General features: G+C 41.5%; 1 protein-coding gene and 1 long non-coding RNA gene across 4 annotated transcripts; one reads left to right on the forward strand and one right to left on the reverse strand.

Annotated features, from left to right (window-relative positions):
* Window positions 1-399: 399 nt before the first annotated feature.
* On the reverse strand, window positions 400-25,010 carry EDEM2 (ER degradation enhancing alpha-mannosidase like protein 2). 3 transcript variants are annotated; one of them, XM_039864156.1, is made up of 11 exons: window positions 24,810-25,009; window positions 24,474-24,584; window positions 22,622-22,661; window positions 19,407-19,512; window positions 15,548-15,673; window positions 12,945-13,156; window positions 10,424-10,565; window positions 9,081-9,205; window positions 5,926-6,070; window positions 3,085-3,206; window positions 400-971 (listed from the first exon to the last, which is right to left on the reverse strand). In XM_039864156.1, the coding sequence occupies exons 1-11, from the start codon at window positions 24,914-24,916 to the stop codon at window positions 471-473; spliced, it is 1,737 nt and encodes a 578-aa protein (XP_039720090.1). In that variant the 5' UTR covers window positions 24,917-25,009; the 3' UTR covers window positions 400-470. The 3 variants fall into 3 exon arrangements, with proteins under 3 accessions (XP_039720090.1, XP_039720092.1, XP_039720091.1); XM_039864158.1 differs by lacking the exons at window positions 3,085-3,206; window positions 5,926-6,070 and having other exon boundaries at window positions 24,810-25,010; XM_039864157.1 differs by lacking the exons at window positions 19,407-19,512; window positions 22,622-22,661 and having other exon boundaries at window positions 24,810-25,008.
* On the forward strand, window positions 25,006-27,531 carry LOC120603593 (uncharacterized). Its single transcript, XR_005653044.1, has 3 exons — window positions 25,006-25,400; window positions 25,510-25,618; window positions 27,174-27,531. It is a non-coding gene; the product is annotated as an uncharacterized LOC120603593 (long non-coding RNA).
* The last annotated feature ends 136 nt before the right edge of the window (window positions 27,532-27,667 follow it).

Raw genomic sequence — 27,667 nt, forward strand, 5'->3', positions numbered from 1 at the left:
GATTTTTCTCCACTAGAATTTACTTTCAATGAGATTAAAAACTCTTTGCCTTGTTCACCGCTGAACTCTAGGGCTGGGGCAGGCACACAAAGATGCTTAATAAATCTCTGTTGCATGGAAGGACAGATGGATAGGTGGGCAGACCAACAGACAGAAGCAGAGGCTAGGGCAAGAATTAACAGACATAAATTTATAACAACATACTCCATACTCCCCAAAGATACCAGAAAAGGGGAAGGTTGGAAGGAAGGGAGATTCAACTACCAAACCCAGCTGATTTCAGATTTAGTTGTTCCTCCAACAACTGTATGAGAAAAATAAACTAGATTCACAATTGTTTTCAGCCATGAACCCTTTGAATGAAATCTCCTGAAACAACCCAATATGTAATATAGAAAAACATGATAGTCAAAAGCAGATTTATTGTCATAGCTTAGTTTCAAAAATAAAACAAAAGGATCATCCAGTGGTTATGAGGAATCTAGGAAAACCTGTCCCAGTAATGCCAACTTAGAGGTAAAAGGCTGACTAGGGCAGCTGAGAAGTGGGATTTTCTGCTTGGCAGGCTTCTTCTCCCTTTCCTCATCATGGTTTTCAGGTGAGGAGAATGTTCCTGGCCCTGCTGGGGGTTCCCATGGCCTTGAGCTCATAGTTGTCTTCTGAAATCTTGACCTATTGCGTTTGAGAGAGTAGAACTCCTTCATCAAGTCCTCCACTTCCCACTGCTCTTCCTTGAGCCTCCGGCAACAGTGCAGGGCAGCAGGGTCAATGGGGTGTGCTTCTGTGTTGAAGATGTAGCCCCCAGCCCCTAGGATGCACTCCCCATAGGGAGTGATCACTGCATCGAAGGTGGAGCCATTGTTATGAATGAAGTTGTTCGGGTCAAACAGAAGGTAGAGGTATTTCACAGTCTCAGCCAGGAAGAAAGACTCCATGCGATTGTCGAGCTTGTGGTCTCGCAAATCTTTGATCTGCCATGAGGGAGAAGGAAGCAAGTCAGAAGAGCAGCCCAAGGCTACAGAAAGGGTCAGGAGACCTCTGTTAGAAATTCCTGGACTGCCACCAAGCAGCTGAGGGCCTTCGGGCAAATTATGATCACGACTTCCAACTGGGTTTCCTACTTCCATTTTTTCTCTAAGGTATATTTCTATCGTTAAATCTTACCTGTCACTCCTCCTCTGAAAACCTCCTGTTGACACCCATTTCATGTAGACTACAAACCGAAGTCCTTATCAGGTCCTTTGTGATCTGGCTCCTGCTCCTTCCCTGACTTCTCTCTTACTGTTTTCCAGCCACAAGGCTTTTCTGTTCCATGAGCCAGCAAGCACACTTCCACCCCAGGATCTTTGCACTTGCCATTCTTTTAGCCTAGAGCACTCTTCCTTCAGACATCCTCATAGTTTGCTCCCTTACTTCCTTCAGATCTCTGCTCAAATGCTGCCTCATCAAAAAGGTCTTCACTGACCTCCCTACCCGAAATGACAATTCATATTCCATTTATCCTACCTTTTTGTGACTATAAACGTAGACCTAATCAACTCCTGTAATGACATTGCAAAAATGCAGCATCATTTACTTAGTTAATCCTCTCTTGATGGGCATTAAGGTGGCCACCAAGTTTCTGCTATTGTAAACCACTAATTAAGAGTCTTAAGAAAAATTCACATTGAGTTTATCATCATGGATAATAAGTTTACTTGCTACAAACAATTTAATTCAGCCTTTCAGAACTGGCAGTACATTTAAAAAGGAAACTAATTCTCAGTGGATGTCTATTTTACACCAAAAAACTGTGACTAAAACACACAGACTTTATGTATCAAGAATTATTATTCTCTTGCCCCGTTTGATGAAGGCCAAGGATTCAGATGTCTGTTCCCATCATTCACCCTGGAAGACCTCCAAAGGGCTTTATTTTCATGGAAATAAGTAGAGCATTCCTAAGAAGCCCCAATGGGCTTGTCCACTTTGGCTTTTCACACAATATAACATATTAGAAACTAAAACTTATCATTGCTTTATTTTCTCCTACACATATAGGTCTTTTCTTTAAACATATGTACCTATGTTCTACTTATAGAACATTATAAAATTTTGAAAACAGTTTCGTTGTTATTGTTTGTTTTCAATTCCACACCCCAAACAAACAAACAAAAAACCTCTGTAGGCTTTTTGGTGCATTTTCTTCTAGATTATTTTCTTACCCATCTGGTTTTTAAATGACTGTTTATTTACATCTTGCCTGCTTGGGCCCTCTAAGGACATGACATGGCTCTCACTCTTGACCCTTTCAATCCATTCTCCACAGAGCAGCCACAGTGATCTTTCTAAAATAAAATCAGATTATGTCGCTGCTGCGCCATAAATCCTACCAGAACTTCTCATTCTAAGCAGAACAAAACCCAAAGTCTTTCCCACGGCATACACAAAGCCCTACGCGATCCAGTCCCCGCCTACTTCTGGGATTCTATCTCCTTCCTCTTTCCTCTTCATTCTACTCCAGCCACACTGGACTTTTCTCTGTCTCCCAGATATACGTTCATTGTTTTTCCTACTAAAACATCAGCTCAGGGCTTAGTTTTTCTTCACAGCTATAACTCTCAGCCTAGCACAGTACCTGACCTGTGAAAGACATTCAATAAATATCTGTGAGATTGGTAGGGCTGTTTCATTGAGGATCCCCAGGTTTGAACTTATAGTCAAAATATATATTCAAAAGGCAGAGGTCTGTGGGCTTCTACTTCCCTTCTAGAATCCGTTTTACAGGCCTTTTCACAAAACTCACCCATGCAATGTAGCCTATTCTGATAGCTAAAGAATCTCTGACGTAGGGAGAACACCAAGGGCATGGAGTTAAGACCCCAGGAACCAACCCTCGTTCCACCTCTACTAGTTATGGGACCTTTAGCAAGTTCTTGACTTCTGTTCCTTGGTCTCTCCATCTATAATATAAAGGCATTACATATCTCTCTAAGGTCCCTTCCAGTGCTAATATTCCAGAGCTTCCAATGCTCCACCATTAAAGAGGCTCTTTAGTAGGAGAAGGAAACATTTTCCAATTCTTGGGCCCATGGAAACACTTACTGTTGCAAATCCACACTCCACCTTGCTGATTTTTTCAATGGATTCCACAGCATCTCTTCCAAGTTCTAAGAGGGTGGGGTCCCCCGTAGCACGGTAGAGGTACATGGCACTCTCAATGAGTTCTGCAAAGTCCAAAGCAGACCCTTCTCACTGATCAAGGCAGGCTCGGGCCCGCTTGGGGCAGTGAGATACCCCTCCCCTCCCTACCTTGTCTACAGGGTCCCCAGTAGGAGGAACATGGGATAACTCACTCGATGCTGAGTTTTCAGAGCCAATAGACCCAAAGCCTGAAGCTTAAACAAGACCAGCATTAAAACAGACTCCCAACCCAAGGGAGAAGCAGGCAACTAGGCTCTGGGATAGGGGAGGTGGCAGAGGCTGCTGCCTCTCTCTCAATATCTGTTCTCTCCTTTCTTAGTAATAGAATTCCTAACTTTCACCAAGCACATGGCTGCTAAGACTAACAACCATTCCCAGCAGCCAGGTGTGGGATTAGGGTTCCTGACACCATAGAGAGCCACATAAGGCCAGAACATGAGAAATAAATTTCTATCTTAATCAAGTTATTACATTTTTTCTGTCACTCACAGCCCAACCTAATCCTAAAACTTAAAAAGCAGCATATGAACCTGTCATTATAAGGCCCTCTCTGACATGGGATAGAACATAATGTGAAGGCTAATATATTCAAGAGCCAACCTTCAATCTAACGAAGATGTAGCCAACAGTTCACTGTGCCCAGAACAAGGCAACTGTCCTGCCCTATTCTACACCACTGGACTCTGATGTTCAGACATAGGCCCCATTAAAAAGGAATATTAGCCAATAGGAGTTGGTCTCCAGATGATAATATTTATTCTGGAGGAAAAAACAGAAAATCTGTTTATTGCTTTGAAATATCTGAACAGCTATTATGGGAGGGAAAGATTTGACTCTTAGGGTGGCCCCAGTGGGTAGAAGCTACAACTCGATAGACTTCTACTTCCTCGCCTGTCTTTTCTCAGAAAGAAAATTCCTCTCCCTTCCCTATGCCAACTTTTCCTCATGATCATTCCTTCCCTGTTTTCTCCTGGGATTTGATCAGCACTTTTCTCTCTTTTGATTTATTATCAAAAACTCTATTTTTAATTTCTTATTTCTGCTTATCCCCCCAATTTTTTCCTACTTCTCCTTCCCTTTAACCCAAAGACCTCTAGACAATTGCTAATACAACTGCTCATATTCTAAGACACAGACTGGGACATGTTCACTGGTAGGTGAACACACTGTGTGTGTTCAAAGAAAGAAGATAGTGCTGTTCTGGGAAGCCTCCCTTCTGCCTCTAGCAGCTGCTGGGATCAGTGCATCAAGAGCCAGCCATTTGTCTTCTCTTCCTCCTCACACATGAGCTTACATATGCTAGTAATTGTTTGAATTTCCTGACTATTCAGCCAACTCTCTAGAAGAGGGTGACAGCCCAAGGTTTAGATCTGAACTTGGCGGGAAAGTAATGGTCCTCAGAGGCCTTTAGGCTAGGCTCTGTGCATCAACACTGCTGATGAGACATGTGTGCCAGACTGTAAAGCACTGGCCAATCTAATTATAGATTATATAGAGTAGTACCTTAACTTCCATTTGCTATTTTGGGGTAGGAAGGATGACTAGACTAGGCATTCTTGGATTCCTGGATGTGGTGCCTTACTTTCCACTGATGCTTCCTGTCAGCCTATCCTGCAAATGCAACAAGTTGCCTCTATAACTAGTGAGCTCCCTGTCACTGGTGGCAACCACACAAAGACTAGATTACTAGTTGACAGGGCACTTATAGGAGATTTCGATTAGAAGATCTCTCAGGTTCCCTCTAACCCTGAGAAGGCACAAGTCTAAGTCACATTTAGTTCCAAATTCTGTCTTCATTTTATCTATTGGTAATATAGGAAATGATACCTTCCGAAAGTTTTCTCATAAAAAAAAAACCATAAGCCAAATACACGAGAAATACCAAGAACGGCAGCCTCTAAGGAGTCGAAAGTGACTAATTTGTTCTTTCCAGTGGCTATTTTACTCCCTCGTCTGTCCCTTCTCCACAACTTTTACAACAATCGCTTGCGTTGGAGGAAATAAATGGGGCAGAGGAAGGCAGAATGAGCAGAAGCCACTAGAAGGCCGGTCCCACAGCTCAAAGGCATTCAGGTGGGAAGGTGGGACAGGTCTAAGACAATGGTAACATAACCTGCTCTGGGGTGGGGGATGACTGTGTGTGCTGACTAAGCTTCCTTCCTCTGTCCCCCTTTTCCTTCCCCTCCTCACAACATTTAACCTTCCTGCAGTGAATCAGAGGATCAGAGCTGGAAAGAAACTTAAGACTTTTATCTAGTGTGTAGTCCCTTTCTTCTCTGTGTCTTGATTTCTGAGCTGCAAATGAGGTGGATGAGCCCAGATGATTCATTCCTAAAGTCCATTCCAAAGTTCTAACACTCCATAATGTAAGAATGTAATTTATCTGACCCATTGACTTAGGAAGTTTGCCCACATTTTTGGAATCCTGATGGCAGGAACTTAAAAGGAGCCAACCTGGCTTTTTCCATCTCACTCACTTGCTCAAGTTTGAAGGAACATTTAGTTAGGAGACCTGGGTTCCATCCTACCTCCTACACTCACAGCCTTGGGCAAGCTATTTCAACCCACCAGGTCTCATATGAAAAATATGGGGATACATAATTCCTAGCAGGAAAACCATCTAGAACCACTGGAAGAATCAGAAAGAAAAAAAAAAATTAACTTGTAAGGCATGGAAATTCATAAAGACATGAGGGTTTGGGGTCTGGAGAACCAAGCCTGATGGCCAGAGATGCTGCTTACCCGGCCGAAGTGGGTAGCCCTCTCGCTTCTCCACTGTGTATCCCTGAGGAATATTGTAGAATTCTGGGAGCCCTCCAAACTGCTTCCAAACAGTGTAGTAGTTAAGGAAGGTCCTCATGGCATTATCAATGTCGCCAATGAGACTCTGTGAGAGAAGTGGTTGTCAGGCAGGCAGCCACCAGGCATAAAAACCCACATACACCTCAAGGAAAAGAAAAAAATAGTCCAAAAGGCCTGCAATCAAATCCTGAGTTGGCCATTTACTCACTGAGGCCTCGAACCAGATACTTAACTTCTCTGAGCCTCACCTATAGGATACAAAATATATCTTACATATTGTTGTGAAGGACAGAGGTTGTATACAAAGCCCCTGGCTGCCAATACATGCTCAGTCAATGCTGGTTACTAACAATTTTTAAATAGGTAAGTCAGCCATCTGCTTTAAAGTTCTAAGAATAGGAAAAAAGGTTGATTATACTAAGTCTTACTCCCACCGTACATCCCAGCAGGTAACCATTTTGTATTAGTTTGTAAACATAAACAAATACATGAGGATATTATTTCCCCCACATTAAATATAGCTTATTAAATATACTGTTCTGCAGGTCTCTTTATTCATTTAACAATATATCTTAATTTTCCTATGTAAGTACATAAAGAGCTCCTGCCTCCCTGCATAGTATTCCATTGCTTCAATCATAATTTAATTAGTTCCTTATGAAGACAGTTGGCTTGTTTCTAGTCGTTTGCTATTTGCTATATCAATGCTGCAATAAATAACCCTGTACATATGTCACCTCAAATATATGCAAAATGTATCTATAAGATAAAGTTCCAGAATTAGGATTGTTCAATCAGAGGACATACGCATTTGTAATTTTACTAACTGTTGCCAAGTAGCTACTAATATTAACTCACAGGGAAACAGCTAACCTTCTTGACATCGCCATTGGATATCTCAAGGATAGAACAAACTTGACATTTCCCAAACAAAATTTCTGGTTCCCTCACTTTTCCACAAAGTTGACTTTCTTCTTGGTAAATGGCACCACCATCTCCAGCCAGAAGCCTTAACTCCTCCTTTATCTCCACCTCCACATCCATTCCATTAGCATTCCATCTTCAAAACATCAATATTTTTCTCTCTGTATCTCCAGAGCCAACACCTGGTCTGGTCACCATTATCTCACACTGGGATGACGTCAAAGGCCTCCCTGCTCATCCCACCACTCGTCCCCTTACCCTTTTCAGCCTACCCTCCCCAAGGCAGCCCAACCGCAGGGCTTCCCACAGGCTCAGCATAAAGTCAAGACAGTTTACCGTGGCCCTCAAGGCCTGGTACAATCTGGTCACTGCTGACCTTCCATCGACTGATCTTTCCCTTCCCTGGATTGTGGCCATACTGTGTTTCTCTGTTTCTGATGAACGCCCAAATCTTTACTGCCTCAGAACCTTCACACACTGTATTTCCTCTGCCCAGAACATTATCCTTCATTCCCAATTCCTCAAGTATCAGCTTTAATGTCACATCTGATAGGCCTTCTTGTCTAAAGTAGGTCCCCATCCAATATTCTCTATTTTAGCCCCTTATTTGTTTCCTTCATTGCAACTTATTATTTTATGTATTTATCTGTTTAAGTTTTTCTTTGTGTCTTGCCCTCTATAAACTTCAGCAGGGCCTGAAACACAGAAAGCATTCAAATATTCGTTGAGTAAATGAACAAATTTAATATCTCTAAGCTTCTTTTCATCTATGAAACAACACTTACCTCATTATGATTCTGTGTAAAGTCCCTGGCACGCAAATCATTCTTTCATAAATATTTGTCACAAACTACTTAAAAATAAGAATGCCCCAAAGTCTCATTAAGAAATGCATTACTAATAAAATTGCTTTTAGATTTTATAATTATTTATCAAAAATTATAAGATATTAATGTTGTGTTAATCATTTACATTTAATAATAACTAAATCCAGAAGAAAACAAATTGAATACTCAGAGCCCGTGGTCACAGAAAATTTTTATATATTTTTAATTTCTATGTACCATATTCGAATTTTGTTTCAGAGACATGATAGGGTATCAATAAATTTTTTTCAGCATATAAAATATAATAATAGGGATAAAATTCTGTTGAGAGAGTAGAATGGAAATATGAGTTCAAGGAGAAAAAGAAATGGTATGCAAACACGTAAATATGCAAGGGGTGCTACAGTTTTTCAAAATTCTTCTAGGGGTCATTCAAGCATAAAATTTGAAGATCTTGAAGACTTGGACCAAGACTTAATATTATCAACAAGTTCTCTCTGAGCCTGTTTCCCCATCTGTAAAATAAGAGGGTTGGCCGAAAGTACATAATGGGAGACTAGTTAAATAAATCATAGTGTATCTATTTAATGGAATATATGTAGCTGTTAAAAGACTGATCTATGTGTATCAATAAAGAATGATCTCTAAGATATAGTCGGTGAAAAAGATTATATATAATATGTTCCTATAAATGTAAAGAAAAAAGAGGGATATTAATATACATATATTTATGTATATGGATTTCTGGATTGGGGAGAGGGTCTGAGGGTGGGGGCACAAGACTTACTTTTCCCAGTATTCCCTTTTGTGCTTTTTAAGTGTACCATCTATGTGTTATTACTTTTTCCTAAAATTAAAAAATAAAACTCGTTTATAAAAGTATTTTGGAACACCTAGGGGGTAGATTAGATGGGCTCTAAGATCCTTTCCAGTTGCAACTCTATCAGATCGTGTAACGGAAAAAGATAATGATGGCAGACAGAGCAGCCCCAGCCGCTTTCACATCCTTTCTCAGGCCTGCTGTCAAGAAGGAGATCTGACAGAAATGCCCAGTGGAGAAATAGCTGTTGCCAATGGTTGTTACTGCCCAGCCTAGAAAGACACTCTCTGCTTTATATTTACAACATTCCATAGCAAACCGGAAGCCCGGTTCCTAAATCTTAAAGCTCCCCTTGGAAAATGCAGTGAGGCAGAACCTTAAATCTAATTTACTCTAAGTCCTTCTTCTCTTCCCAAACCATTGTCCAAAACAAGTATTCAAGCAACTAAGCTTATTTGACTTATACATCAGAATGAGCTCGCTTTGCCAGTTCCAAGGAAAATCACCACCCTAATTGTTCCTACCTGAAGACCAGGCCAGTAGGCCTCTAAGGACTGGAATACCGGCATGGACACAGTCCCCTTGTACATCTGCACCCACAGGTACCAGTCATCGAAGCGGGTATAATTTCGAATGGCTTTGTTATATTCTGTAATGGAGATGGGATAATGGACACATCAGTAATTAGGGAGAGAAAAGGCAGGCCCTGGCAACAGAAGCACAGACTTAAAACTTTTGAAAGATTATATGAAGGCCTAGCTTCAAAGCAGACTAGTATGCAACAAGGCATAGAGGAAAGAGCATGGGTTCTGGAATCAAACTTCTAGGCTCAAATTCTGGCTCCAGCTTTATCATTTGCTAGCTATGACCCTGAGCAAGTTTTTCCCTCTTAAGCCTCAATCTTATTATCCGTAAAGTGGGGAGATTAATGTTATATACCTCATAGGATTGTTTAGTCATTTATTCACTCAACATTATTCACTGAGCACCTACTAGGTACCAGGAACCCAGGGAGCAAACAAGACAAAGAAGGCTCCCAGCCCTCAGGGAGCTTGATCTTATACCTCCCCCTAGAACATAAATCCATAAGGACAAGGGCTTTGTTTTGTTTATTGCAGAATCTCTAATACTAAGATAGTACATAATAAATATGCACAATAAATGTTAACTGAATGAAGTACCAAATACTCATGCAAATAAATAAGACAATCTCAATTAGTGTTGTAAGCATCAAATAAAATAGTCCATGTCCAGTGCTTTGCGGAGCGCTTGACACATCAATAATTAATAATAATTATTAGGTGTCTAGCAATTCCTTGACATCATTATTACTAGTGTCCAAGGGCTTAGAGGGTAAAATGTTTTTATTCAACAGGCATTACTAATCTACAGCCTACTTCATGCAAAGCATTTGAGAAATGCAAAGACGAATAAGGTATGGATGCTGTGCTTAGCTGGTAGAGCTTTTAACTGTGGATGACAGCTGACTGCAAGAGAGAAGCTGAACACCCTAAATTCTCAGGCAGGATTAAGCTACTTCCTGGGCAAGGTGACATTTAGCTGGGCCTTGAAAGGTAAATAGAATTTGGGCACATGAAGACAGGAGAAAAGGTATTCCAGGTAAAAGAAACACATACGCAATGGCCAGGAAATAAGAAATCCAGGGCCACATACAAAGAACAGAGTATGGTTCAGTTGGCTCTTGCAAGAAGGCAACAAGAAGTGTGGTGAGCAGCAAGTGGACAGGGTGGCTTTGAATGCGAATTCAGGTATTCAGAACTGATTCTCTAGACACTTGGGAGCAACTGAAAGTTTATAAATAAACTATATGTCAACAGGAAAAGCCCCCTTACCCTTCCCTTTTTACCTAGGAACATGGCCATGAGTTTCTTATCCTGAAGCAGGATGGCTCCTTTTACCAGGTACTCAAAGTAGGAGTCCACACCAGCCCCGATGCCCGCGTCCTGGGCCACCCACTTGCCAGTGAGCACGTCAATGTGGTTGCCGACCTGAGAGAGAGACAGGTGGTCCTGAGAGGGCCTGAGACGAAACAAGGATCTCTCCACACCCCGGACCGCCTGGTGAGACGCAAGGCAAGCATCCCAGGGCTTCCTGGGAGACATGCAGGATATCGGAGTACAGGGTTGCGGGGCAAGGCTGGATCATGGCCAGCTCTTCTCCATATCTATATAGTGGAGAAATGTCATGTACATTTATGAGGACTTTATACACTGGGCAAAAAATAAAAAGAACCATGATTTGGAGGGTTTATGCCCTGTTTAGAGGAGCAGGCCCCAACATTTTGGCACCAGAGACCAGTGCTCCTATACGAATCTAATGCCTGATGATCTGAGGTGGAGCTGAGGTGGTGATGCTGGTGCTGGGGAGTGGCTGTAAATACAGATGAAGCTTCACTCGCTCACCCGCCACTCAACTCCTGCTGTGCAGCCCAGTTCCTAACAGGCCCCAGACCGGTACCACAGCCTGGGGATTGGGAACCCCTGATCTAGAGTGAGTCTGAGCTGGGAGATGAGAACTTGCTGTTCCCACAATCTGTCTCAGACTTCTCAGAACTCTGCATATGATTCTAGTACCTAAAGACACAAAGACGTACTTTATAGATTTCCACAAATCAACCCAGGAAGGACATCCAAAAAGCTGATGGAGTGGTTGCTTGTAAGGAGAGGAACTGGGTAGCTGGGAACAGATGTCACGGGAGACTTTTTATATCCTTTGACTTGTGAAACGTGACTTTTAAAATCATTTAAAAATAAATTTTAAAACATTTAAATAAAGAAATATGTTGTCCATATAACTTAGACCCTGATGGAAGCTGATAACTTAGTCTGGTACCCAATCAAAGAAAACAGATAACTGTTTTGTGTTAGTTTGGTTCCTCCAGAAACAGACCCTCAGCAAGGAAGACTGAAAGCAGTTGATTTGGAAGGTGAGTCCCTGGATACACTGGTAGAGGAGGGGGAAGCGACGCAGCCCATGTTGTGCCATCAGGCAAGTGACCACTGTGGGACTGGAGCTCAATACCAAGGGACAGCTCTGTGAGTCAGTATAGAGCTTGAGCATCAGCATTATGTCACCCAAGGGGTGGGGAACTGGGGTCATTATCCACAAACTCCCATTAGAACCAGTCACCGAGAACTGCTCCAGGGTAGCATTAAATCCTGGCGCTTCTGGCTGAGGACAAGCAGAGCAGGATCCAGGCACCAGAAAAGACCCATAGGCCAAGAGACACAGATGATGGCAGTCAGGCCAGTGCACAGAAGTGGTTAAGGGCCGAGAGGATATGGTCAGAGCACCACAGAGTCCACTATGGTTCCAGTGCTGGCGAAAAAATTGCCTGTGTTGGACTTACTGAGGGAGTTACTGTAGGTCTCCAGAAGGGCACCCTCTTAAGAAATTTTCAAGGATTCCTCAAGTGAGTTTCACTTTTCAAGCTGATTTAGAATAAGACTTTGCATAAAATGTGCCTCCGCCTGAATCACTTTCAGACAACAGAGTCTTCATAAGTCATAATGACTCGGCAAAGGTGGTATTAATACATCAACATTATTACTGAGGTAACTGATGATCAGAGAGACTGAGTGACTTGCCCAGGGTCACACAGTTTCGATGTAGCAGGCCTGGGCTCGAATCCAATTCTGACTAAATCTAGTGCTATTTCCTGGACAGCTTTGGCTCAATTACTGTAAATTTCACTGGATTATCCAATTGAGGAGCTGAAACCAATTTTAGGGATCATCTGGCCCAAAGTATGTTAAATTTCCATGATTTAATAGGTATTAGAGAAGAAAGGCAAGTCCTGGGGTCAAACAAGTTTAGGAAATGTTGAGTTAAGCAAAGCAGAATAGATTTATTTATCATAAGACTTCATAATCAACCTGCTCATGTTCATTATGATGCTCCCCTCCCCCGCAAAAAAAGATACTATATGTAGTATTCTCCAAACTTAGTTGACCGGGAATCATTTTTTCATGGGATAGCCATTCAACACCTCTCAGAACTGGTGTTCTAAGAAACATAGTTTTATAAACATAAGTAGACAGTGAAAATGAGGGCCAAACTGATGATCTAAGGTCACCAAATGAGTCAGGGGCATGAAGCATATGACCCACTCCCTAGAAATCAGAAGTTCAAAGACTCAAAGCCTAACACAGCCCCTTTTCCCTGTCAGATGATTTGCTCTCATCCTCTCTTCCCCTCTGTGCCAAAACATGAATTGAAAGCTTGGTCTACTTTCAGTGTCCTAGACCATTCCTGATGTCATCCTGAGTTTCCTTTGCCTGGAGTACAACTTGTTGCTCAGAGCCCCAAGCCTCATAAGCAGGGGCCCAAGTAGCCAACTTGACTCAGGAAGGTTACCGCCAACCTACCAGCCCAATATCTGACCGGCTCTCCCAGAGGCGCATCAGGGCCACTCTGGCCACGTCTTCAAACACAGGGTCACCGGTGAGGCTGCTCAGGGTGGCAAATTCCACAATGAAGGTCCCAATCCCTGCCGTACAGGTGACAGGGGTCTCTCCTGGGTTCACACCATGAAGCAGGTTCACCGTTCCATATGGCATGCCGGTGGGGGTCTGAAAGGCTGAACAATCACAAAATTATGACCCCAGACAGGAGCAGGAAGGTAGGGATGGTTGAATACAGGCCCAAAGCCTGAGGCCTTTGCCAGCACTTCCCTCTTTATCTCCTGAGTGATCTGCTAGAGACTGAACTGGAGAAGGAAGAATATCACAACTGGAGGCCCTATAATGGCCACCTAAGCCAGATGTGGTCAAACACTACTCCACACGACCCTTGGGCTCTTGCTTGTGATGAGGAGAAAAGCAGTCAGCTGTGTTCCAGGTTGTCACATTCCACACGCGCTCACTTTAGCTAGCGCAGCTCTCCTTTTACTTATTTTACACTATGCCTTCAGCCACCAGGCAGGCAACTTAGTGTGAAGCGGGCGGGGTTTGGGCAATAGGGAGTGGTGGCGCTGTGGCATACAGAAGACCTTGCCCTGTTAGAAGCCATTCATATATTTTAATTTTTTTATTTCAATTTGGGCTATAATCGACATACAGCACTGTTTAATTTTAAGGACTATGGCATAAAGACTTGACTTACATATATTGTGAAATGATTACCACAGTAAGTTTAGTTAACATCCATCACCTCATATAGATACAAAAAAAGTTTCTTTTCTTATGATGGAACTTTTAGGATATACTCTTGCCAACTTTCAAACACATCATACAGCAATGTTAACTATTGTCATACTATTGTATATTATATCCCCAATACTAAGTTATCTTATAACTGAAAGTCTGTGTCTTTTGGCCACCTTCATCCAGTTCCCCTCATCTACCTTTTTAAACACCAGTCTGACGAAATGAAACTTATCTGCAAACCTAAATAGTCCTAGAGGAGCCAGTTTGAGATACCAATTTTAAGTAAAGAGTTTAGGGGCCAAAAAATATTTTTTTAATTAAAAAAAAGGTGAGGGACATAAATCACTAAACTGCTGATGTGGTCCAACCCTCAATTTATAGGTAGGAAAAGTCATACTTGTAAAGAAGTGACTCAAAGCTCACACAGAGAGAGCCAAACAGAGCTGGCATGGGAATGCCTGCCACGCACCCACTCTTTCCCCCTCCTCACTGCCCAAAGCTCTGTCCGCCCCACCCCAGTGCCTTCTGATTCAAGGCAAGGAACAAAACAACCAGCCAGAGGCAGAGACTTCCTCTCCAGGCCTAAAGGTCACACAGCCCAGAGCACAGAGCAACCTGTGTGTCACCAAACTGTGAACAAAGTTGTCAAAACATCCAAGAACTATAAGGTCCAGCGACTTTGTTGTAGACGAGAAACTTATCTGGCAGGCATGAGTGGCAAGCAAGGAGAATGCGAATCACAATCAAGAAGGGCTCAAAGGAATATTTCAGAAAAGTCAGGCAGTGTTAAAAAGAGAGGGAGTGACAAAATCCTATTTTTTGACCCAAATGGCAGATACACTGGTGCTGCCTCCAATAAGCACTTTTTAATACAGACATGTCTCAATACAAATTTTTTTAAACGACAAAATAAAAAAAGAAGAGAGTAACCAGGCAGAATTTCCTCTAGAGATGAATCACACAGGACATGATGTTTGTAAGGAGACATTCTGGTCATGAGCCGTGAGCCATAAGTGAGACCTGAACCCAGCTCACTTACTCTACTTAGGTCTTTCCCAAGCATAAGAGGCAAGTACTGTGCGAAAGGGAGAAGTGAAATGGCCGAGAGACTGGTGGAAAGCACAGTATGACGTGTTTGGGTGTGAATAGCCCTCAGAGCCTCCGCCACACCCTGAAGAGAACACAGTGTCCAGTGGATGCTGCTGAGCCCAGCTACTGCCCCACCAGACAAACACACTGAGGCTTGGCTTGCAGCCCTGGACTTTAGCTACAAAACAAGTCCCTCTCATTTCAATGATGTCTGAGGTTTCCCAAGCACTTTTTCCCTTCTGATTTCATTTTATGCCTCCTAAAACCCAGTGTGGCAGGGAGGTAGGAACTATGATTCTTGTTTGCTAGATCAAGAAACTGAACTAAGGAAAAGAAAAGTGGCTTGGTCAAGATATTGGCCGGCAGAGCCGAGTCTAGAACCTAGGGTTCCTTGTGCTCAGACCAAGGCTCTTCTCTGGAACCCTTTTATTCCAGCAATGTGTGGGCCTAAGAGGAGGCAACAGGGCTCGCTCATATGAGGCAAAGGCTTCCATCCACCAGGCTGGCCTTCAGCATCTCCCCTGCAAAAGTAATGAGGTCACCTCATCCATCCTGGGCCAGGGCCCCAGCTAGCCTTCAAAATGCCTAGGGCGCTCCTGATTAGCATGTGAGCGCCTAGAGGTAGGAATACCAAGTGTTTGGGTGAGAAAACACCAAGAAATAATTCAGCTTTGCCACTCTCATCTCCAGCAGAAGAAGCAGGAACTCTTCCCCCATCCCAATGTGGGTCTCACCTGGGAGGAGTTTTCGAGCTGCCTCCTCAGCCATCCTTAGGAGAGGTCCAGAGCAGGGCCATCCAGCCTCCACTTCTACTCCAGCCTTCTTTGATAGCAAGTGAGCAGAGAGGAGTCCTCCTACCACTGTAGATGGTACAAAACTTAAGTGTCAGAGTCCCATGGACCAGAGTTTCTCTTGTGCAAATAAACCTAATCGCTCTCACTGGTGGCTCACTGGGAAGGGGCTAGAGACATCTGGTGAAAGAAGAGTCCTTTAATCCCACATATTAATATAGTGTTAAGTTTGCAAAGATGTTCTCTTGGTGGGCTATGAAAACAATAGCTATCATTTTTTTTTCAAATCCCTACTGTCTACCAAGCACTAGGTACTATTGTACCCTCTTCAGATGAAGATACTGAGGTTCAGAGAGGTAAACTGACTTGTCTTGGATCATCTAGTAGGTGGTAGGGCCAGGTGTGTCTCACTCCGAAGCCAATGTTCATTCCACTTGGTCACTCTGTCTCCCAAATCTTGCCCTCCCCCTACCCCGCACCAAGACCTGGAGGGGAGGAAAGGGTGAGCAGAGTAATTACTACCTTCATTTTATTAATTTATCTATTTTAGTTTATTACATAAATTAGGACTTATAAAAAGACACAAAGGTTCTGTATCTGGAAATATGGCTAAACAGATTAAATATTCTGAATGGCCCTCTCACTGACAAAAACTAGTGACCTTGAGCTTCAGTTTTCTCCTCCTCCTGGCTGAGGAGGAATAAGAGACCTATCCAAAATAGCGAGTGTGATGAAAGATCCCTCCAAAAAGTTGGGATCTGAAAGAATTATATACTCTGTTTAAGGGCAAATTAAAAATAAACCCTACACACCTCCCCAAGTGTGTAGTAAGGAAAGCTTCATGCCTCAATCTTGATGCCAAGTAAAGGGAAGAAAAAAAAAAAAATCTCTCCTAAGAATTAGTTCCTATAGCTACAGCCTGAATCCACACTAACTGGGTAGTCTAGAAAACCTCAAACCTTTAGCATAAAGTGGTTTTTGGTAGATAGTGCCTCCAGCCACATGGCAGAAGTAAACAAAAACTACATCTGGAAGAACCTACTATCAAGCCAGGCCTCAAAGAATCCCACAGATGAAGTCTAGGGAATGAGGATACAGTTAAAAACACATAAATCACTGAACATACAAAGAAACAAAGCATTATGAATAAAAGCCAGCAGAAAAGACAGTAGAATAAGACTTACCAATATTTCAGATACTGGAATTATCAGACACAGAATACAAAATAATTATGTGTAGTATGTTTAAAGATATAAAAGGTTGGAATATATGAGTAAGTAGCTAGAAATTATAAAAATGACCAAGCCTATTTATAAAAGAACCAAATAGAATTTCTAAAAATAAAAAATACAATAATTAAAATTTAAAATTACATAGGTTTAATAGCGGGTAAGATATATCTGAAGAGAGAATTAGTGTATTTGAAAACAGACTAAAAAAAATTATCCAAAATGCAAAGTAAAGAGACAAAATAATTTTTTTTAAAGTACAGAAGGGGCTTGGAGGACAGTAAGAAGGTATAACACTATATCTGGTTGGAGTTCTAAAAAGAGAACAGGGAGAAAATGGAGGAGAGGCAACATCTGAAGGGAAAGTAGTTACCAACTTTCTAAAACTAATGGATAATACCAATTCTCAGATACAGGAATCCCAAGCAAAATAAAAATAAAAAAAGAAATGCACATTAATACGTATTACACACAAGAGAACGGCAGAACACCAAAGGAATAAAAAAGATCTCAAAGGCAGTCAAGAGCCCATGTAATAATGATCGTTAAAGCCCAATGATGAGTCTACCTAGGTCATTATACTATTTTCTCTTCTTGTATGTATTTTTCAAAATTCCCATAATAAGAAGTTTTTAAAAGAAGGGTGCCGTCTACATAAACAAAATCCATTATCTACAAAGAAATAACAATTAGATTGATAGATTACTTCTTAACAATGAAACCAGAAGACAATGGAAAAATTTCTTCGATTTTATTTAAGAGACAATAACTATCAGTCTAGAACCATATCTCCCAAAGGCCAAAAAAATGCAGTGAGAAAAAGACATTTTCCTACAAACAAAAGGAGAGAAAGTTTGCTAAGAACACACCTGCATTAAAAGACATTCTAAATTACTTCAGATAGAAGGAAAGGGATCACAGATATAAGGTCTTAGACACAAGAAGGAAAGATAGTCAATAAAGTGGTAAACATAAGAGTAAATCTATTTAAAAAAAAAAAGAGTAAATCTAAAATTTCAATTGATAGAGTATCAACAATGTATGGAGGGCTGCAAAGAAGTAGAACACTTTAACTACAGCATACAGGTCAGGATAGCCTCAGAGCCAGGCTTTGTATTGTTCAGGAGGAGAATAAAGATTTTCATTAACTTTAGACTTTGTTATGTTTGTTAAATTTTCTAGGAAAACTATTTTAAAAGTTAGATGCTGTGTATAATTTCTAAATTAGTAAAAAGGAAAATGAAAAGAGGAAAAATCAGTCTAAAGAAGGCATGGAAAAAGGAAAAAGAAAAAGAACATAGAGAAGATGGGACAAATAGTGCAAAATAATACCATAAAAATGAATGCAAATAGATCAATGATTCTTATAAATGTGAATGGATCAAATGCTTCGGTTAAAAGATTGTCAGAATGTTTAAATAAGCAAAATATATAATGTAATTTACAAAAGATATATCTAATCATAAAAATACAGAAAGAATAAAGTAAAAAGGTAGAAAAAGATATACTAGACAAATGCCAAGCAAAAGAAAGCTGGTATAATTATAGTCATATTAGAAACGAAGGTATAAAGACAACCTTGATTTACAGATGACAAATTGGGCTCAAAAGCTGTGTGACACAGCAATGAGCATGGCCTCAAACTGAGGTCTGATTCCTAAACCAGAATTTTATACTATGCTGCCCCTCTGCTCCCTAATCTTTTTAAAAAATTGTTATTTATCACATTTCTGTAATGTGTTTCATTGCAAAAGACATACAAAATAAATATGAGCAAAATAAAGGGGAAAAAACATAACCCTGCCATCCAGAGGTAACTGCTGTTAAGCCACTGGTGGTCTAGAGGCTCACTGAAAATAAGGGCTGTGCTAGCTTCTTAAGAATCACTGGAAACCTGCTAAAAATAATGATTCTAGGACTCAACTCAAAGATCCCAATTAAGTTTAGAGTGGAGCCTAGACATCTGAATTTTTTAAAAGGTACCAAGTGGTTCTGACAGACAACCAGGATTGGAAACTAATACCCTAGAATTACTTGCACTGGGTAATACAGTAATCATTAACCACAAGTTGCTATTTTAATTTAAATGCATTAAAATTAAATGAAATTAAAGATTCAGCTCTTCAATTGCAGTAGACACATTTCCAAAGTGCAAAAGCCATATATGGCTCGTGGCTACCATACTGGACAACAAAGATATAAAACATTTCCATCATCTCAGAAAGTTCTATCAGATAGCACTTCCTAGACAATCAGCTCCAGGAACATAAGGATTACACTGTTGTTCATGGTTGTATGCCTAGCACCAAATATATGTTAAATACTTGAGTAATTCTGGCATATTACTTTCCAGTCTTTTCTCTGTCCCCTGCTCATGTCTGCAACTGATGAGGGATCCTGAGACCTCCCCACCCGACTCTCCAGGAGGAAAGAAGAGCTGCAAGTCACTGATTCTGGCCAAGTGCCCTGGCTGGGTTGTCCCTTAGGATCCTAACTATCACCCCTCAGTTTACATAGAGGCAAAAACTCCACACAGTCTTTTCTTCCAAAGGCCCTAAGAGGGCAGCCCTCACCTCGGATGTTGGTTTCAAACACAGAGGCATTCACATCAATATCAAAGTCCACATTGTCCTGGAGCACTTCAACCACTCTTTGGAATTCTGAGACATTCCCCAAAATCTAGGAGGAAAGAGAATGACATGGCACTGAGGCTCTCTCAGGCTTGAAGGCACCGAAGATGCTAGATTAAGAGTCTGTCTGGGATCCTACACTGGTGTAATCCTCATTTATTCAACTTAGGATCTGCAGTTTCTGTTCTAGGACTGGTGACAGGTGAAGAAAACACTGAGAGCTAGAATTAATTCACAGAGACCCAATATCAAGAGAATGGGGTAATATCGAGTAAATTCTTAGGTACCTATTCAAGAGTCCCCATTTAAACAATATAAAACTATATAGTCTGTAGACCACATTAACAAATTCTTAGTTTGCCATTTGCAGTGGATATTTGAACAATTTTTAACCTTCTCTTGCCACATTCATCCTTGTGGAAAGTATTGCAGGTTGGGTGGCCCAACTTCTTTACCCTTGCAGCCTCCCACCATATAGGCTGGAAATCCAGATACTTGCTTTCTCAGCCTCCTTTGCTGCTAGAGGTGATTGTATCATCAGTCAACTCTGAGCCTTGAGAAGGCTACCGGGAGAACTTCTAAGTTTTTGTTTTCCTATTAAAAAAGGACAGACACAGCTGGCATAGCTTTTACTCTTCCTCTTTCTGCCTTAAAAGCAGACTTGATTTCTGCAGCTGTGGCAGCCAGATTAGACCATGGAGTACTAAGCATGAGAATGAAAGCCAATACACTAATGATAATAGAATGGAAAGATACAGAGGTTGGGTCTCTGATGGAACAGGTAAGTCGCTGACCCAACGCTAAAAATTATCTCCAGACTTTCTTTTACTTGAGAAAATTAAACCTTTTTTGTTAAACCATAAGCCAAATGCAATCCTGATAACTCTTCCCTTGAGGAATTACCTTTCTTCCAGTCACTTCTATAGTTGGGAGAGGCTGCCTCCAGTCCCTCAGGTACAAAAATGGGCACTTGACCTGAACTAGACAGTGTACTATATCGTGGCCGAGTGATTGGTTTAGGAATAGACATACGACCCAAGCCAGATCAATGAGACTCAAGTCGTGGAATTAATGCAAAAGGGCTGATTCTTTCCACACACAGGTTACTAAATGAGTAGGATGTAAGTCTCGAGCTACTGTACCTACCATAAGGAGAGCCTAAGAACACAGCCAATAAAGAAGGCAGAGATAAGAGGATAAAGATATTCCTGAAGACATTGTGTCTATGTCTGAATCCAGCTGGGTCTGAGGACAGCCCTTACTTGGATGTTTTAGTTATCTGACTCACCTAATTTCCTTCTTTTGTCTAATCAGTTTGAATTGGGTTTCTGTCACTTGCAAACAAAATAATCCTGATTATTTCAGCATCAAGGCCCTCTATGATTTGGACCCAACCTACCTCTGTGACCATGTCACTCACTGTTCATCTTCATCTAACCTATCCACATCCATTCAGTAAAACTGTACCCACTATTCCCCGATTTCTTGCCTTCGGACGTACTGGTCCCTCTGCCAAAAATCACTCCCACAAATTTCTTCCCATTTCCAAACCCAACCTATGTTTGGTTGTCTAAATGTCACCTCCTCTAGGAAGCCTTTGATTCCTCCAGTTGTAATTAACCTCTTATCCCTTTAAAAGACTCCAGTAACTTTATCCACACAACTCTTAGGGCATCCATTTCTTTTTGCATTAAGAGAATCTTTGCCTGGGTAGGAGCCTCACTCATTCTTGCATTACCCAAGAGTGCCACACACAGCCCATGAAGCAAATACTCAAGAAATGTTTGTTGAATGATTCCATGAATCTTTCTGCACATGGCAGCTAGGGATTTCAAAACAGAAATCACATCGTTTTCTGCTATCTGCTTAAGGAATTGCAGTGGCTTTTCATTGCTTTCCAAACTCCTTAACATGGTGAGCATCACTTGGTCCCTATCTATTAGTCCAGCCACACTTTGCTTCCTCATTTTCCTTCTCCCCAGCCCAGACATACTGGCCTTCCTTTAATTCACTGCACTTGCCATGTTCTCTGTCATGAGGCCTTTACACAGGCTGTTCCCTCTACTGGGAACACTCTTTCATCCCCCACTTTCCTAGTCAACACTTGCTTCTCCTTCAGATCTGCTACCTTGAGGAAGTCCTCTGTGACCTCTTCAGTCTAGGTCAGGCTCATTTGGTTATAACCACTCAAAGAACCATGTCCCTCTCCTACACAGCACTCATCTCAATTTGTAATTATACATTCTTTAGGGTTATTCTTTGATTCTTTGTCTCCCTCACTAAAATCATAATCTCTAAGAAAGCAGGGACTGTGTCTGTTTAAATTCACTATTGTAGCTCCAGAGCTTAGCACTGCTTGGCATACCATTGGCCCTCAAATATTTGAGAAATCGACAAGTACAAAGACATTAAGGAAAAAAAGGTAAATTACAACTAAACAGCTAAATTATATCTACAAGGTGATCACAATCATGTCTAAACATTATTAATATATAAAAATGAGAAGGGGTGACAAAGAACCAGAAATAGTGAAATAGGGGAAAGTGGTTAAATCTTCTCTTGTGACCTCTTTAAGAATGACAGTTAAGGCTTGGAGTCATACAGAATTGAGTTCAAGTCCTAGCTCTGCCATTTCAAAGCTATATCTCCTGGCCAAGTCAATGTACCTTTCTAAGCAACAGATTTATTAACTATAAGAAGAAGTAAAGGTACTTACCTCATGGGGTTGTGGGAAGGATTAAAAAAGATAATACAGGTAAAGTGCTTAGCACAAGTCCTACAGACACAACAAAGTAGTTACTGCTATTATTTTTATCACTGAACATGTCCACTAGAATGTAAGCCTCTAAAAAGGAGAAGGGTATCAAAGTCTCTATATCTCCCACTAAACAGAGTTCTACACAGAGGACTATCACAGTTCTGTGTCCATAACACGTCCTCCTTAAACGTTTGCTAAATAAATAGACCTGAATAAGTTTGGAATGTTGTTTTCCTCTATCTAGCTGGGCAACCAGAACCTGACTGTTCAGAATAATGAGATGAAAATAATAAAAGGCCCAGGTAAAGAATTCATTTTTCATCTATAGTCAAGCTGCCAAAAGGAGAGAGATATTGGTTATGCAATGGTGGAGAAGAAAAGGAATAGACGGGACACTTACCAGCAAGGTGTCCAGAGCATCAATTAGAGTCAGAGAAAAACTGTAAAAGGACAGAAATCCCAGCTGCTTAATAAGAAAATCAAACACCAGATATTAAGGCTGCCCCAGATCAGATACCCCAAAAACTAATAAGTGAGGCACAGCGATGCCCCAGGCTGTCCCTCTTCCAGTCACAAGAGAGAAGCCATAGTAAAAATCGCCAGAAACCTCTGACCCATTTAATGCACCTAGGATAGTGGATTGATGTAGCTCAACTGTAGTTAAACATATGACCTATATTCTCTGGCATTCTCTCTGTCATAGGGAGGCGGTATGAAATTAGAGCTAAGAGTACAGACTTTTCAACATCTAGGAACTTACCTCACAGAGCACAGAAGTATATGCTTGAGAATGCTCATGGCGGTATTGTTTAGAAGAGCAAAAAGCTAGAAATAACCCAAATGTACAGTTGAAAAGTGATTAAATTGTAGTGCATTCAAACAATGCAAAATTATGAGGTTGTCAAAAAGACTGTTATCAAGAGTTCTCTTGGCCAATGTTAAATGAAGATACTCAAATCACATTGTTAAATGAAAAATACAAGGCACAGAATAGGCAGTGTAATATTTTTCTATCTGCATTTTCAAAGAGACATACAGACAGAAAGCAGATTAGCTGTTGTTTGGGCCAGAGGTGGTGGAAGGATTAACTATAATGTGGCACAAGGGAACTTTTTAGGGTGTTCTATATCTTGATTGTGATATCAGAACATCAGAAATGTTCTATATCTTGACTGACAGTGGTTACTATACACTTAAAATAGGTGTATTTTATGTAAGTTATGCCTTTAAAAAGTTAATTTAAAGATACCTACGTGATGGTATATACCTAAAACATTTCTGAAGGCTACGCAAGAAAGGTAAAAGTGGTTCAAGTTCTAGGGTATGCGAGAGAGTTATTTATATGATTTTGTACTGCTTGACTTTGCCATTTGTATTACTTTTTCAACTAAAAAACAAAAACCAGCACAAATTTTGTTATGTTTCCTTCACTTCTCCAGTCCTGAGCATATTCATGTAAAATAGAGATAACAGCACTTCTACAGGTATTAAGAAAATTAAATGAGATGACACCAGTAAAATGCTTAGTGTGTAATCAATGTCCACTTCAGATAAATGCAATGAGTCTTTACTCAGTCAGGTAGAAACGAGACTGAGAATTCCAACTCTCACAGATTTTTATTCTAGTGCAAGTGAGAAAGACAAACTGCAGACAAGTGAAAATGATCGTATCACAGAGTGAGAAGTGCTAAGAAGAAAAATCGAGTGATTTGTGAGAGTGACCTGTAGGGGGTGAGTAGTTAGGGGAGCTGATGCTAAGGTGACATTTTGAGCTGAGCTCTCAAGAAGCAGTCAGTGTTGTGAAGATAATGGGAGAAGAGTGTTTAAGTTACATTAACAAAGGCTCTGAAGTTTCATATCTGGATGAGGCACAGTTCTTCCTGGGCCTGTTTGCCCACTTATTAAAATGAAGGGTTTGAGTTTTCTGACTTCTTGGAGCCTTTCCATCATATCCTATAACTCCAGAGATCTGGCCAGGTCCCCACAGCTTGTGCCTGTTATTCTTGTAGCTGAAGTCCACAGGTTCGTTCAGTACACCAGGCTAACCCAGGGCTTTTTTCACTGCGGGATCCAAATTTCCAAAAGGCTGGGTAGATCCAGGTGGTGTTAGCTTTAACTGGGGGGAACGCAGCCTCGCCCTGGCTAGGAACTTTTCCGGAACCGGTAAGAAGGCCACCAGCCCCAGCAGTCCCACCCGCCTAGGACAGGGCTGCCAGACCCCGACCGCCCCCTTGCTCCTCCGCTCGCACTACCTGCCCCAGGTGTCGTGCCCGTCACAGGTAAGAGGTCGCAGCTCGTCGTAGGGAAAGGCATTCTCCAGGTAGCTGTCGTAGGCGTGGTAGAACATGGCCTTGACTCGCTCCCTGGTGCGAGGTACGAGAAATAAGGCAGGGGGCCAGAAAATGAAACCACGCAGGGGAAAGGACAAGAAATAGGGCGGAAAATGGGATCCCTGATTCTGCCGGGAGCCCAGCGGAGGAGTTCGAACAAGTGAGGGTGGGGGTTCTGGGGTGCAGGGAAAGGGAAGGAACCGGGTTTGCGCTTTCCACTCCCCACTATGGAAGGGCAGGGAGTTTGACCCCATTCACCTGTAGTGGGCGGGGTCGGGCGCGGTGCCGTCGGGGCCGGGCGCACCATGGTGCAGGGGCAGCAGCGAGCACAGAAGGCCGAGCGGGACCAGCAGCCGGAAAGGCATAGAGCTCGTGTCCTGTCAGTACCGCCGCCGCCGCAGCAGCCACCACTAACTACCCACTCATCCTAGGAGCCTCTGGCGTTCTTCCGGGAATCCGCGGCACTGCGCCTGCGCGCTGATGAATCAGTTACTCACATCCGGACTACAAGCCCCAGAATGCAACTGGTGGCGGAACCCAGGCAAAGAGCAATTTGGGATATATAGTCTGAAGCAGGGTACACGTGTCTTAAAGACAGTGGCTATTACAGCTACTATAATTAATGTTTTAGTAACATTATTTATTAAGCAATTATTGTGTATTGACTATATGGAGCACTTTAAATACATTATCATTTTTTTAAACCACCGTATTAGCATGAAGTCAGAGACCAAGAGGGACTCGATATTTGTTGAGTGGACATGTATGAAGATGGATGAGGAATGTTCAGCGTTTACCATTATTAGGCATACTGAGTTTCCCAAATCAGTTCCCTGCTGATTGTGAAAGGTACAATTTACTTCCATTTATTTCTCCAAAGTTTCCACTCAAGAGATTTCTAGAAATCCTTCAGTTCTAGAAATTCGTGAATTCTTGACTTTCCTCTTCTCCCATTTAGGATGTGGTTACATCGATGTGATCTCCTCAGCCTCCATACCAATGAAGAAGCTTCCCCCTCCCAATCCCCTGGACCGTCTCAGTGGCTGTACCCCTGTAGGGTATACCAGGTGAGAATGAAGACCCTGGAGCACTATAGTTTTGAGAAGCTTTGGAAAACATTTTTTCATTTTCCTTCTAGCAAGTTCTCAGAATTTGGTCACCACTTTAGACCATAGCAACACCCATGACTTTGGGCAGTGTGATGTGTAGTAAAATCAACCCTAGATTTGAAGTGAGACCTGGACTTCAATATCACTTAAATCTTCTATATGTGACCCTGAAATGCCCCTCTCCTTCTCTGGACCCAACTTCTTCATTTATAAAATGAGGAGTTTGAACAAATGGATCTCTGAGATACTTTAACCTGAGCATTCTACATGCTGGATTGGCCACTCTCTTCTCTTTGGAAAAAAAAAAAAGTCAGATGGAAGTGGCAGCTCAGTTCCTCTGCTGGAATGCAGGTAAATATGGTCTCCTTTGGTCCAGCATCCTTGAAAATACCCTTCAGATAAATATCCCAAAATACCATCTGTTGATATGAGAGAATTAAAACCCTGACTTAACCCAGAGAGCTTGAGGTAGTACAGTATAGAGGTTAAAAATGTGCGCTTTAGATTTGGGCAGACCTGAATTTGAATATTACCTCCATCACCTATTAAGATGTAGCCCCACCAATTTTTCCTATGAGCCTCATTTTATGCATCTGTAAAATAGGAATAATACTAGTATCTACCTATTAAAACTATGAGCATTCAGCAAGCTATTGTAAAGTGCTTGTCATAGTGCCTGGCAGAGAAGACACTCAAAAAGTATTAGGATGTTTTTGGAAACTCTGTTTGGAGGTGCCAGATGGATAGGAAGGAGATGGCAGTCAACTGAGACCTGGCTAACAAGACAGAGGCACTGTATTAGTTTCCTGTGAGTGTTGTAACAAATTACCACAAACTTGGTGGCTTAAAGCAACAGAAATTTATTTTCTCACAGTTTTGGAGGCCAGAGGTCAAAAATCAGTTTCACTGGGTCAAATTCAAGATGTTGGCAGGGCCACACTCCCGGAGGCTCTAGGGGTGAATCTGTTCCTTGCCTCTCCAGCTTCTCCTGGAGAAGAGAATATTGCTGGCATTGCTCGGTCTGTAGCTGTATCACTCCAATCTCTACCTCCATCTTCACATCACCTCTTCCTCTCTGGGTATATGTCACATTCTCCCTCTGCCTCTCTTTTATAAGGACACTTGTGTTTGCATTTAGGGTCTACCTGGATAATACAGGATAATCTCCCATTTCAAGACCCTTAATCACATTGGGAAAACCTGTTTCCAAATAGAGTAACATTTACAGATTCTAGGAATTAGGACCTAATGATTTTTAGGGGCCATTTTTCAACCTAGCACACGTACTCTCTTTCCAGCTCTGGGCCTTTTCCTGTTATGAAACTTACCCAGGCCTAATCATCTTTCTCCATGTAAGACCTGTAGCTTAACTTTTTGTCTCTCATTTAAAACTCTAATATGGATAACATGTTTGCAGGGAGTGTGGAGCCAGGTTGATTAGTAATTAATGACAGGTCTCTTTTTATGTGCAAGATTGAAAAATTCATAATTTTTCCTTGTTTTCTTTTTCTAGCTTGATGAAAATATACACTTTCCAAACTGTCACAGAACAAATACAACCACGACTCATATTTTCACAATTTATGTAGTTGATTTCATAGTTTTCTCATGAGAATAAAAAAATTGTTTTACCCTGTAGAAAGCATTAGGACTCTTCCTTTCCAGCTTCACCTCTCACTCTGTGTTTGTTATTGGATTCTAGAAGGTCATAGTACACCAGAGAAGTGTCAGACTTGAACATTTACTTTTGAAGAGACTCAACGTCAATTTCCTAACCTTTGTGAACCTTAATTTCCTGATCTGAGATGTGGAAATTGACAATGCCATAAAGGATTTCTGAGGATTAAATGGGACAGTGATCAAAATTCTCAGCACTGTGGTTGGGACATATTAAGTTCTTGATAAATATTCTCTTCTTTGCCCCTTTATTCCTCTTTTTTTTTAAAAAAAAATGAGAGGGAGTATTTATTAGTTCTATTACTGGGCTTCCGCCCCCAGCAATCCAAG

Source organism: Pteropus medius, unplaced genomic scaffold, assembly GCF_902729225.1.
Source record: "Pteropus medius unplaced genomic scaffold, Ma_sr-lr_union100, whole genome shotgun sequence".
In the NCBI taxonomy this organism is placed as follows: Eukaryota; Metazoa; Chordata; class Mammalia; order Chiroptera; family Pteropodidae; genus Pteropus; species Pteropus medius.